The sequence below is a fragment of the Lycorma delicatula genome, chromosome 7, assembly GCF_047948215.1.
Source record: "Lycorma delicatula isolate Av1 chromosome 7, ASM4794821v1, whole genome shotgun sequence".
Taxonomy (NCBI): domain Eukaryota; kingdom Metazoa; phylum Arthropoda; class Insecta; order Hemiptera; family Fulgoridae; genus Lycorma; species Lycorma delicatula.
In genome coordinates, this window is record NC_134461.1 from 81,938,160 (window position 1) to 81,951,917 (window position 13,758).

Consider the following 13,758-nt stretch of genomic DNA (forward strand, 5'->3'; position numbering starts at 1 on the left):
TTTTCTTTCAATGTTGTTAACCATGAAAATTGCACATCCTAAGCAATAACTGAAGATACAAACACTGGTTTTGTAAGCTATAAAATAGATAAATTTACCAGATATAAATCATAAATCATAACAAAAATTGAAAAATTTTTACTTATCTCTCCTGATGGGGATGGGGTCCGGTTAAACAGTTTATGTATAAAATGGCTAAAAAATCATGCAACCCAAAATATACTATTTAAACATATAAATTAATAAAAATAAATGATTAAAAACATACACTTAATTAACAGATTTTATATAATTTATTTTTAAAACTATTTTTAATTTTTAATGCAAAATTTTATAACTGTTGATACAGCCTATTCAACTTCTAGACAACCTTTCACTGTTTTAATCATAAAAATGAAATTACTCATGGCTACACCATATTCAGGAGTAACACGATTTAAGCAAAGTTGTTTGCTACTACTAAGTTATAGCACTAAAAAACAGACAAATAATGTGATAAATACACTGTATTAAGTCTCCATTAATAAAAAGCTGTAAAAAGAAATCCAGCTTAAAATCAGGTAACATTATAATCTTGATGGGTTGATATAATGCAACAAAAAATAAATAAGTAGGCTTTGGTTCATAAAAACAAAAATAGTTCAATGACTTGTTCGCTTCTGATGTAACACAATTATCCCAGTCATGTTTCAATTGTTGAAAGTACCTTTCAAAGCCAATGTTAGTGAGCACCTAGTCCTCAGTCCTCTAATCAGTTGCACTGAGCCAAATGAGATTCTTACTTCATTTTTAAGCTCTCTTATTCTAATTGCTGTTCAATTTTTGCTGGTGAAGGTCTGTAACAGAATTCGTTACTTTTGACAAATATTTGGCCATCTTGGAAATGGCTATACAACTCTTTAATTTGTGTAACACCCACAGTTTGATCACCAGAAGCTGCTTGAATTTTCCTTATTGTTTCTACTTCTTTGTCACCAAGTTTCTAACAAAATCTACTACAGAATCTCTGCTCAACCCATTCAGTAATCTTGAATGCCAATGTAAAGATAACAAGCACTACCTACATGGTTCACTTCTATGAATACTAAGCACCATTGTCTGCAAAGCAGTGAAACAGTGAATCACATGCAAAAAATATGAACCAAGACATTCCCTCCTGTACTATAACTGGTTATATCAATAAAAAATAAGACCTGATACCTTTTAATCACACCTCAAAACTGAGAAAAAACTACAAAAATTGATCTAATAAGACTTTATTTGAAAAACTTCATTCTTTCATGGACAACATCATCCTATTTAACTCTTTAAATTAGCCAAAAGCAGTCATTGTAAATGATTTATTAATTTGCACACTTCGGCATATTTTGTAACTACTTAATGCTACACTACCTTGGAGATCTTATCATTCAAGACTAAACATTAAGTACTTCTCCAATGCAAAGTCTTTCTTTTTCCTGTTTAGCCTCCGGTAACTACCGTTTAGATAATACTTCAGAGGATGAATGCGGATGATATGTATGAGTGTGAATGAAGTGCAGTCTTGTTCGACCATACCTGAGATGTGTGGTTAATTGAAACCCAACCACCAAAGAACACCGGTATCCACGATCTAGTATTCAAGTCCGTGTAAAAATAGCTGGCTTTACTAGGACTTGAACGCTGGAACTCTCGACTTCCAAATCAGCTGATTTGGGAAGACGCGTTCACCACTAGACCAACTCGGTGGGTCCATTGCAAAGTCTAATGAATTTTACTTTGAAGTACTAAAAAATTAATCAAATAATACATGAGAGCAAAACAAATCCTGTGCCAGTCAATAAATAAAGATCTATAGTGTATCAAACAGTATCTTCTATCCAAGTCACAGATTTTAATTTAATGTAAATTATATATCTAACAAATATATTAAACTCATGAGAATAATTTATGTTAATATAAAATTTAGCAGTACATATTTTTATAGGTAATAACCAAATATCACTTAAATAAGTCCAAAATGTTTCCTTTAAATACACTTACCACAAATAATTAATTTTTAATACTTAATGTAGGCCTACTGTATAATTTCCCACGCTAAGTTCAAATCACAGAAATTTAAAATTAATTTTTTTAAGGCGAAAAAGAAAAAAATACTTTTTTCTTTCTCTTCTAGTTTATAAAGTCAATTAAGAATTGACTTTATATACATCAATACATAAAACTAATTTCCCCATCGACCTTAAGTAGAACCAGATTATAAAATGTACCATTTCATATCCAAAGGAATATGCTTTAGATGTCATTAGTTAGGATCATCACTCCACTAATCTCCATGGTAGAGTGGTAGCATCTCAGCCTTTCACCCAGAGGGCCCAGTTTCAAATCCCAGTCAGGCATGACATTTTTCATTACATTACAAAACATTTTTACATTACAAAATTTACATTTCATATTCCCATGGCTTCAGCTTTGAGCTTCTGTGGTGAAGTAATCATAAAACAAAACAAAAAAATTACTTCACACACTGAAATACTTTTCCTTTTTTTGGCTATGATAAGTACAAAACCTGAAATACTTAAGATACTTTTCAAAGCTATCTATAAATTTATAGTGAACACCCAGCTGAATAAATATCACTTATTTTTGTGGACCTATATATTTTTGCAATGATATATTCAATTTAGTGAAAAAGAGCAATGAGAAACAATTTTTCTCCTTTATTTTCTTTGTAATCCTACTAATCTGCTAGGTGTACTTGTTATTCCTGAGATTGTACACAACACTTTTAGGAATGGCTTGTGTTTCATTGCCTAAAACATACAGTTTTTAACAAACTCAAATAAAATTATTTAAATAATAATTGCAACACTAACACTTTTATGAAAGAAAATCAGATTATTTGACAAAAGCCAACTGTTATGTGGCTCAATCCAGCCACCTAACAGATCAAAAGAAATTGAAAAACAAGTTATAGATGAAAGCAAAATCCACAAAAAAAGACTAATTATTTACAAGGTAGAAATTCCCGCTTAGTCCACAAGTAAGGAATTGTTTGTCCTCAAAGGTTTAAATATAACAAACTACAATAAAATAATTACTTCAATTCAACACTTACGGATATATTTGTGGCCAAGGTATGTTGGCAAGAAGAGGACGAACACTCTGAAATGCTCTTCTCTTTCTTTTATGATGTCTGTAAGCATAATTTAAACACATAATGTTTAATTAAATAAAAAATAATACATCAAAATAATGTAAGTGAAAACAACCAGATGACAAAAAGAGTAATTTTAAATCATGTCTTACGGTAAGTACTTGTAATGGAAGACATATTTTCCAGTTATTTTCCATTTTATTTTTTCTGGTCCCTTTAAATAACAGAATTAGATGTTCCTATATAACCCACCTGGAATACTAGGTATTTGTAAATTTTATAAACACTACAGACAGTGAAAGGGAATTACTCCTTTACACCAATTTTACACAATTAGCTGTAAAGCTTAGCTCTATTAACACAATTAGCTGTAAAGCTTAGCTCTATTAACACAATTAGCTGTAAAGCTTAGTTAGTTACATCATTAAAATGTTTCTCTTAGTATTTGTGTTAAATTATTCTCTTTACAGTGTACATCATCATCTCTAATGTTAATTTCATCTCTAATGCTAAAGTAAAAACATCAGCACAAAGTAATATACACCAACATCATTATTATTATTACTATAATATTGTTATTTATTAAGTTTAATGTGTAGATCATTTAGACATAAAATAAAAGTCAGAGTCGCAAGAACAAACTTCACTTAGAATAACTTTTGTAATCCACAAATGATATCAATTATTAGATACAAATATAAAGTTTAAATGCATTTTTATAAAAATTATTGAATCTCATCTCTGTCAGAATATCATATAATGTATTTTTTATCATCAAAACTTTTTATTATACCATACAACCATACTGGTTTTATTTTTAAATCCAAAGACATAGAATCCATCTTTAAAACTTTTTATTCAAAAATCAATAAACTCTATTATCGGTAGCATCAAATTTCTATATCCAAATGAGAATCAAAAAACAGTTTATTACTTTTTTAAAGAGCCTCAAAAACCTTTCACCAATAATACATTCAAAAACTAAAAAGACATTAAAAAAAATGTATATTAATTCCCTTATTACAGTTTATTACTTTTTTAAAGAGCCTCAAAAACCTTTCACCAATAATACATTCAAAAACTAAAAAGACATTAAAAAAAATGTATATTAATTCCCTTAAGATTATTAATTAATAGAATGACTATTGGAGGACAAGTAAAGAATCCACATTGATTTCTTGTTTTGTCACACTGATTATACCATAAGCTTGTATTAAATAAAACTTTGGTGAGAAAGACATATCCAACCCGTCATATTGGTTATTTTCCATTCTAATTAACACTAAATACCATGAAAAATTACATGTGCATCCGTCTAATGGCAGATCGAAGAGATGCCTCATGAACCCAATTATAGTTATCTCCCCAGATGGCACACAAACTTTCAGTTTCATCATCCAGTGAAGTTGAAACTGGCACCAATATTCGTTTTCTTCTACCAACTGATTCTTTAGTTTTACCTCGTCTGAAAATTAAAAAAACAATTTACAATAACAATCTATAATTAATATATCAAAAGTAAATAATTCAAAACTAACTCTGCATATATTTTTTATCAAAAATATTACAATAAATAAAAATAAATATATAAATAATATTAAATAAATAAAAATAATAAATATAACATAAATATTACAGTAACTATTAAAAAACGAAAAAAAAAACATACTCATATACTCTTCTTTTCAACTTTTCTCTGGACATAAAAACATCAAAATCTGTCAATCGTCTTGCCTTGTTACTTATACCCAAGACTAAATCTGTTCTTATCTTTTCTTTCTTTTCTTCTTTCAAAAATTGACGATCAGCTGAAAAGATAGTAACAATGATTAAATGATAAATAAAACAAAAGAAATTCCACAAAAGGTAAACAAAACAAAATTAAAGACATTCCAGATATTGACTATTAGTTGTAAGAAAATTCAGTTTGTTGTCTTATCCACAGATTATGATAAATATTAACTAAAGTAAACATGTTAATTATGGTGTTTGAATTTTGATCCATTACATACTGCATGATGAAACTTGACGTTTTTAAAAATCTCTGTAATACACTTATTTTATTGCTGGTTTCAATACACTTCTGAGCTGGCTTTAATTAAAGTTGCTTCTTCAGTGATTCATATTGAAGTTTTCATACAATGTTCAGTCACAGGTAAAGTTTTTTTTAATATTAAAAGGAGCATATATCATGATTGATTTTTTAAAAAATAATGTCTCAAACATTGCTACTGAGCTGGTATTAGACATGATCCTGTCCAGTTTACGATCAACCAACCTTAGGAGCTTATAAGACCAATGCAAGTTTCATCATTTTAAAAGTTTTTGCGTGTCTATTTAAATGAAGTACAATAATTACAGAAATATAACTTATAAACAATTGAAACTGTTTTATTATTTATTTTCTCGAATAAGCCTTATCAGAGTGGAAATAATTTTTAACCTATATCACAGGGGTAGGATATAAATTATAAAACTTTTTTATATTTGTTTATTCAAATACCTAAAATATTGTTTTTGAGGTAGTTTTTTTTAATTACATTCTTTTATAACTTAGATTATGTTAGCACAGATAGGATTGAATTAAGTGAAAATTTTTATTACTTTTTATTGATTTAAAATTTTTTCCTGACTAAACCCACATTTATTTAGGATCAACACTGCTATCCTTATAACCTTGTTCTTGAAATAAAACCAAATATTTTTATATTGTTTTTCACAACTGTTGACCAGCCAGTGATGTACTCCAACAGACTGATGTTCATTAACCCACCACCAGTTGCTAGTCATAAAAGAATTAGTTGAAGTTTTTTGGGGAGAATTTGTATTTGCTTCTTTCTCCTCCCTCATTCACAATCAGAACCTGCTTAGTGACACAGGGTTCAATGAAGCAGCTGATATGAACTATAAAATCAATTTACATAAATTCATTATTCTTCAATCTACCCAGTTTCATGGCTTATCTTCATTTTGACAACAATCAGCTTAATTTTTTTTTTTTAAATAAATAAGACCCTAAAGGTAAAAATATTTTTACTTTATTAGTTATAATCAAAAAAATAAAGTATTCTAAGCTCTAAACTCTAAGCTCTAAGCAAATGCCAAAAAAAAGTTCAGCAACAAAAATTTCAACATTTTTATTACTTAGTTTTAATTCAAATGCAGAATTAAACACCAGTCTACTTAACTGGTTAACTGCAGACAGTTATTAAAACAATCAAGTAGTATTAAAAACTGCTGAGGGTTTCTTAAAGTCCTCAATTACTTTGGAAAATGATAACAGACTGAATTTTCTTTTTAGCTTAACTGTTCTTTTTCTCTTCCTAAAATAACCTGCATGCAATCCATGAACAAAATATTTCTATTTAAATTAACTCCTATCTATTTCTTTTTCATTAATTTTATTTCATTATTAATAGAGACCGGATTATATGCATTTGCATTGTATTTGCTATTAAGCCCATTCTCACCGGTTATTGCATATTTTCCTTAAAACCTAGTGATGATGCGTATTTTCACTATATTTACAATATTTTTCGGTAGGGTACCCAGTTAATAAATGAAATCTTACGTTGTAGTCGGCCAAACCTATTAGCCGCACAGCTCTTTGAGCGACTTAGCAGCGTGCGTCTATGGTTTTGGTAGGATAATATTATTATGAGGCCAAATAAAGCACAGACTCATGCGAGACAGAGATAGACGATGCCATTCTGCATTGTGCGTGCCTTTTGCAGCACTCCTTCCACTAGGCAATTAAATTAGGCAAGATATTGTGCTTATTGCATTAGTTTAGTTTTTTATTTATTTGAGCAAAGTTTAATGTGCACCATGCCTCCCGAAAAAAAAGGGCCTCTTCGTAGATAGCTGACTATCCTGGAACATTTACATTCATGATAGAAATGTTTTATACTGGCGATTTTGTGAGAAAAATATTTTGTGAAAAAAAAGTTTCAAATAGACCAGCATGTCAAGACCAGTCTTCATATCGCAGGATTGCAAAAGAAAAGCATACAAAAACAACTTATACCAGCAGCAAGTAGCAGTGATTTCAGTTCCAAAGGTAAACAAAAAAACTACTTTAGCATGGATTTATGTGAAGTACTGCTTACAAGTAACATTCCTCTTCACAAACTTACAAATCCTACCTTCAAAGATTTTCTGTAAAAATATTGCTTGAATCAAAATATACCAGATGAATCAACATTGCATAAAGATTACATACCAACAATTTAACTACATGTTCTGGAAGAAATACGCAATGAACTCAAGAATAGCATTATTTGGATTTCAGCTAATGAAACTACAGACAGTTGTGGCCATTACATTGTGAATTTAATTGTCATTGCTTTAAAACTAGAGCCTTCTTCTTCCAATCTGGTAGCTTACAAAGACCTTGAAAAGATAAATGGTTCTACAATTACCAGATTTGCAAATGAGCATATTAAAAAAATATTTCCTGAATCTTCTGCAGATAAAAGAGTGTTTATATTTCTCTCAGATGCAGCTCCCTTTATGATCGAGGTAGCCAAAGCCCTCCAAGTATTTTATCACAATTTGATTCATGTGATGTGCTTTCCTCGTGGAGTGTATCAATTTACTGAATCAGTACGATCCATGTTTGGGAATGTAAATAAACTGATTTCATCAACAAAGAAGTTTCTTAAGGCACCTGCTCACAATAAGGCCTATAAAGAAAAACTACCGAATTTGCCTTTACCTCCTGAACCAGTGGTAACTCAATGGGGAACGTGGATTGAAGCTGTACTGTTTTACAATGAACATTTCGAGGCCATCAAAGGTGTAGTAACGACTTTCATAGTGCAGAGGTTATGGCAGTTTGTCAGTCCAAGGAAGCATTTAACTATTCTAATATAAAAAAAAAAAAACATAGTTTTGATTAGCACTCATTTTTCCCACATACCTGTGAGTATTAAAAAAACTTGAAACTCAAGGTTTGGCGTTGACTGAATCTATTCAGTTAATGAATAAAATCTGCCAAATGAACTGCACATTGCCAGAGGTATTCTCGTGTAAACTTTTTGAACAATAACCCAGGCTTTGAACCTTTGTGTCAAATTGATAGTTTTATTAATGGGACGAGTGAACTTTTGCCAGAAATAATAAGTGCTAACACAGCACCCAAATTCAAATACTGCCCAGTTACCTCAAGGGATGTGGAATGATCCTTTTCCACTTACATAAATATTTTGAGTGATTGAAAACACAATCTTACTACAGAACATTTGAAACAGTACCTGATTGTTTACATTTACAAAAGTAACAAAATGTTAAATAATTGTTAATTATCAAATTTATCAATATGTTATTGAACTACTTACTTATTGTACACTGATTTTGAAATAAAAAAAACTAAAATTATTTTTTTTTTATTATTTAAAATTGCATATTTTGAGACTTTTCATGCATATTTTAGCCATTCTTCATGCATAATATTTCAAGCCTTTTGTGTTGCATATAATCCAGTCTCTAATTATTAATATACTACTCCTCCCTCCATTCTTCTCAATAAATCTCTAATTATTAATATACTACTCCTCCCTCCATTCTTCTCAATATACTTTTATTTATGATTTTATTCATTAAAAGTTTCACTTCTTCACAATCATACTTCAAAAGCTTCACTTATCTCTCCAATAATAAAATCTGTGTTTCTCAGCAACACATCATCATTAACAAGTTATTTTAAAAAACCTGTTGGGTTTTTTAAAATAAATTGTTAATGATGCCAATTCTTAAAATAAACATAGCTTCATTATATCTTTTTTTCTTTTCAGCTCATTCTTTCTACTGTTTTTCGTTTACTTTTCCCTATTCTGCAAAGTCAATGCATCTTTTTTATATGTTCAAAGAATATTCGTAATCCCCTTATTTCTTTCTAGATATATTTATGTACTAGTTTATATTAAAAACCAGTCAACTGCCTTCTCAATGCCAAACTCCTCATATGGTAAAATCTCTTTCATTTTCTTTGATTCTCTTAGACTGCTATTATTTAATATTCTCAGTGATAAAATTGCAAAAGGACAAAAACCTGAACAAAACTCTTTTTTTTTCTTTGTTTAACCTCCAGGACCATCATTAGGCATTGCTTCAGAGGATTAAATGAATGATTTGTAGCATCTATGAAAATGCCATGCCTGACTGGGATGACGAAACTCTGTTGTATAAAAGAAATAAACATAATGATCTCCATATCAGAGAAGAATATGGCCTCCTCAAGTTAAATGAACATATACATGTTAAATAAAGAGAATTCAAAAGAAGAATAGAAAAATATTGGAGTATATAAAAATATTTTGTTATAAATTTCAACCTTTATTTAAGTAAAATTATATAATACTTTTTAAATTAGTATATAAAATATACCTTTTTCAGAACCTTTAGGCTCAACTGATGACGATGGAGTTTGTAATGAAAAAATTGAGAGTGAATCAACCCTTCTTTTTTCTTCCAATTCTTTACGTTTATCACTCATTTCCTAAATTTGCAGAATGAAAGTAAAATTATTAATTAATACAGTAACTTATAAAAAACTATTTTTAAATAAATGCAAAAACATTTACTGCACAGAATAAATATTTTATACATATAGCAGATTTTATATTTATAAATCTACTACTATAATGATAGCAATGAATCCAAAAGATGTTCACTTTAATACAAGTGTACATGCTAATTAATAAATATGAGAATAATTTTTAAAAGAAGTGAAGAAGATTATAGAAAAAAACTATAGAAAAATGATAAAAGAGAATTGAAATTGCTATGGGTGAGGAAAATAAGATTAAATAGTGGAAAATATGAATTAGAATTACAGAAAATACTAATTAGAAATACAGAAGGAAAGAGGAAAAGGCTCATTGTATTGAGCAAAAGAAACACAAATTTCAATACTTTCATAAAAGCCATAAAAACAGATTGTACACTTTGAAATCATCAGGAAATAAAACTACTTGTAGGTATCAAAAATTTGCTATATAATTGTGGAAACACAATAAGGCAAGTGACTTTTCAGGAGTTAATATTAATAATCATCATTTACTTCTAGAAGTCAGAAGAAAAGGTACTTCTGAATGAATTAAAAGAGCAAAAATAAATTTTAAATAAACACATTCCAAAAAATAGCAATTTATTGAAAATCCCTTTTACTTAATCAAATGCTACATTAACATCCCTTTTAGACTATTAGTTTCTTCAAAGTATTTAAATTAATTTTTCAAATACTTTCCTGTATGAAGTTTAAAGAACTTACAACTACCTAAGTTAAAGTTAGTGCAGTTTCTAAACACTGGATCAAAATTAATTAACTCCCACATACATAATTCTAACAAAAATATTTAATTTAGAAATCAAAATTAAAATTTAAGAATTCACGATAAAAAGAAATAAAATTAGTGGAAATAGTAAAATCTATGCATAGTTCAACTTTATTCCTGGCTTATTGATTTAATAATAACCAATGTTTGACAATTTACTTACTTATTACTTCCTTGTTCGAAGTAAAGGAAATATTTTCAACAGAAATATCCATTTTGACCATCCCTGAATCCATTTCTACTAGTTTCAGTTTGATGTCTGTATGTACATATGTGCGCATATGTATCTCACATTACTCAACAACGATTAGCCATAGAATGTTGAAATTTTGGATTTCGGACTGTTTTAACACTTAGTTGTGCACCTCCCCTTTTGATTGCAGTCAACTGAACCAAAATGTCCAAAATCCAAATTTTTTGGATTTTGGACTTTTTCTTAACTACGGTAATAAACCCTTATTGAGTGCTTTTCAACGATATATCATTAGTGGTACTTATTTTCATTGGTTCCAGGGTTATAGCCAAATAAAATTTTAATTAATGAAATATTTGGATCTTACAAGGGAAAATCATAAGCTGCCCTGATATCCTGAAAAAGCTCCATGCAATTTAATCTCCTTTACTGTTCTTATCCTTCATCCCTTTTTCCTTGGGAAGATACCATAAAAATTAAATCGGTTACCTTGGCTTCATCTGCAATATCATACTAGCACCTACTAGTACTAACTGGCAATTCAGTGTAATTTCTTTATTGGAACTGTATTTTTCTTTCAACTATTTTTGTTACAATTTCCTCTGTATTCTGCTTAATTGATTTATCTTCACTTTCTAAATAAATCTGTAGGTTATAACAACATCCTTGATGTTATTCATTCCTCAAATATTCTTATTAATTTTTAAAATGAAAGAGATTACAGGGATTTGTTTGTGTACTGAAACTTTCTAACGACAGGTATGAAGGAAACAGCATTCTCCATGATGCTCTTCCTGAACCTTTTAAATTATAGTATCCTTGTCTCCCTTTCAAATCATTCAAAATGCTTATCCTTCTTTTTCTTCCCCTAACATCTGCAATTCAACTTTCATCTTTCCTTCAATTATTACTTTTTGAATACGGTCACATCTGAAGATGTGGCATACCCAATCAGCTTTTCTGCTTTGTATTGTCTTACAATCACACTCCTACTCTCATTTGTATTTGTCAAAACCTGATCATTGGTTACTCTTTCTCACCAGTTGATACCTAGCATTTTCCTCCAAAGCCAAATTTTAAAACTTTCCAGATATTGAGTTTCTCTTTACTTTATTGTCCATGATTTTGCATTATATAATGTCAAATCTCATATACACATCTTGCAGATCTTTTTCTCAGATCTATAAGCATATTTTTTGTTGTAAACAGATTTATAACCTTGCTGAAAACCATTTTACCATTTGCAGTTCTACTTCTCATTTCCTCAGTGGAACTTCCACCAAACTTTATAATGCTTTCAAGGTATTTAAAACTAGCATCAATCTGTTCCAATTGTTTCTCTTCAATAATAATCATTGTTGCACCATATTCCCTTGATATTCTTATTACTTTGAATTTATCAGCATTTATTGTTCATTCAGTATTTTTCTCCTACCTTGCTTATTCTATCTTGCTATATTCTTGTTTATTTGTCATAGCTTCTCTTCAGTTACAGCCACTACTTGGTCATCTGCAAACTTAATTGTTATTTTTTATCCTCCAACTGTCACATAATCATCATCTTGTAAGTCTTCCAAAGCTTTCTCAATTAGTTGGTCTCCAAAAATGTAAAAAAGATTGCTCTTCCCAGCTTTACTGCTTCTGTTTCTTCTCCATCTATTCAAACCTGTACTTTCTCCTATGTATAATTCCCTAGAAATCTTCCATCCTACAATTCAGTTCTATTTCCCCTCAAAATTTTCATTAGTTTATCCCATTTAACCATACTGAAGGCTTTCTCAGAGTAGGGAGAACAGTTTTCCCCCCATAACAAAAGGTTTTCTTTATTTACTGCAGAAAAAAAGATAATAACACTGTACTTTTAACTAAATACTAAGAAAAGAGTTAAAATCGTAGAATTCCCTAACTACACTGAATTGGCTAGTAAGTAAATGTTATTTCTTTTTTCATATTTCACTTTCTTAAATTTTTAATTTACCAAAAAGACACAACTACCCTAGAATTAAGTTACATTAGATATTCTAAGTATCATCTGGGAATATCATATGATTCAATAATCACTACTTAAAGATTTAACTTTAATCAACCATTTATTGTTTTTTTTTTTTTTAATTATGGAATATTATCCTCTCTTTCTATATGTTGGAAAGATCTTTATGGTTTGTCTTTTTATATTTTTACTTTTTTTTTCAACTTAAATAATTTTTTTTTACTTACCTTATTATAATACGTGTTCAAGAATCTCAACCCTCAACACTCACCCTAAAATCATCTAATAAAATTCACACCATAATAACACCCATCCACCCACTCATAATAAAAATAACCAAAAGACCGTTAAGAAAAAGAAAAGTTCTGGGATCTGCTCAACCTGACTATAAATAACATCCCCAAAAACCATGTTAAACAATTAATTGGAGACTTCAATGCTTAACTAGGCAGAGAAAGAAGATACTGCGACATCATCAGAAAATGGCCCACCCAAAAGAAACCAACAAAAACAAACAGAGACTCGTCGATATCTGCAGAAACCACAACCTAATCTCAAAAGCCACATATTTCAAGAGGAAACTTCAAAAACTCAAAAGCTGGAAACACCCCAACTTCACAAAGGAGAATGGCAACCAGACCATGTCTTCATGGACAAACACCATCACAAGGAGATTAACAACATAAAAATCCTCAGAGGAGTAGACACAGACTCACAAGCCCCTAAAACTAAAAGAAAGATGGATAAACTCCAGGATTTAGTCAACAATCTTAAACAAATTGCAGAAGAATTAGCCCAATAAAATCGTGTAAAAAACATTAATGATGGAACAGCGAATGTGACAAAACAGTAGAGAAAAGACATCGAGGAGCATGGCTATTTCATCAACTCCAAAAATCAGAAACATACTTTCTAAATTTAGTAAAACAAAGAAACCACCCAAAATCTAAGTAGAATAAAAAGACACCATAAAGTCATACTCAAGTCAATAGAAGAAAAATTCAATAAAACACAGTTGAGAGACAAAAAAAATCCTCAAAACTACAAACCTCCAACCCTACTAATAAAGAATGAAAACTGTAAACTGGCCCATAACAACAAA

At 29.7% G+C, this 13,758-nt stretch overlaps 1 protein-coding gene across 4 annotated transcripts in view; it reads right to left on the bottom strand.

Annotated features, from left to right (window-relative positions):
* mmm (missing minor mitochondria) overlaps nt 1-13,758 on the bottom strand; it is a 129,172-nt gene that overhangs the window by 57,166 nt on the left and 58,248 nt on the right. For all 4 annotated transcript variants that reach the window (XM_075371445.1, XM_075371444.1, XM_075371442.1 and 1 more), the window contains 4 exons: nt 9,524-9,635; nt 4,806-4,944; nt 4,440-4,601; nt 3,098-3,175 (listed from right to left, as the gene is read on the bottom strand). In XM_075371445.1, coding sequence (XP_075227560.1) covers nt 3,098-3,175; nt 4,440-4,601; nt 4,806-4,944; nt 9,524-9,635 — 491 coding nt within the window. The remainder of the gene's footprint in view (nt 1-3,097; nt 3,176-4,439; nt 4,602-4,805; nt 4,945-9,523; nt 9,636-13,758) is intronic.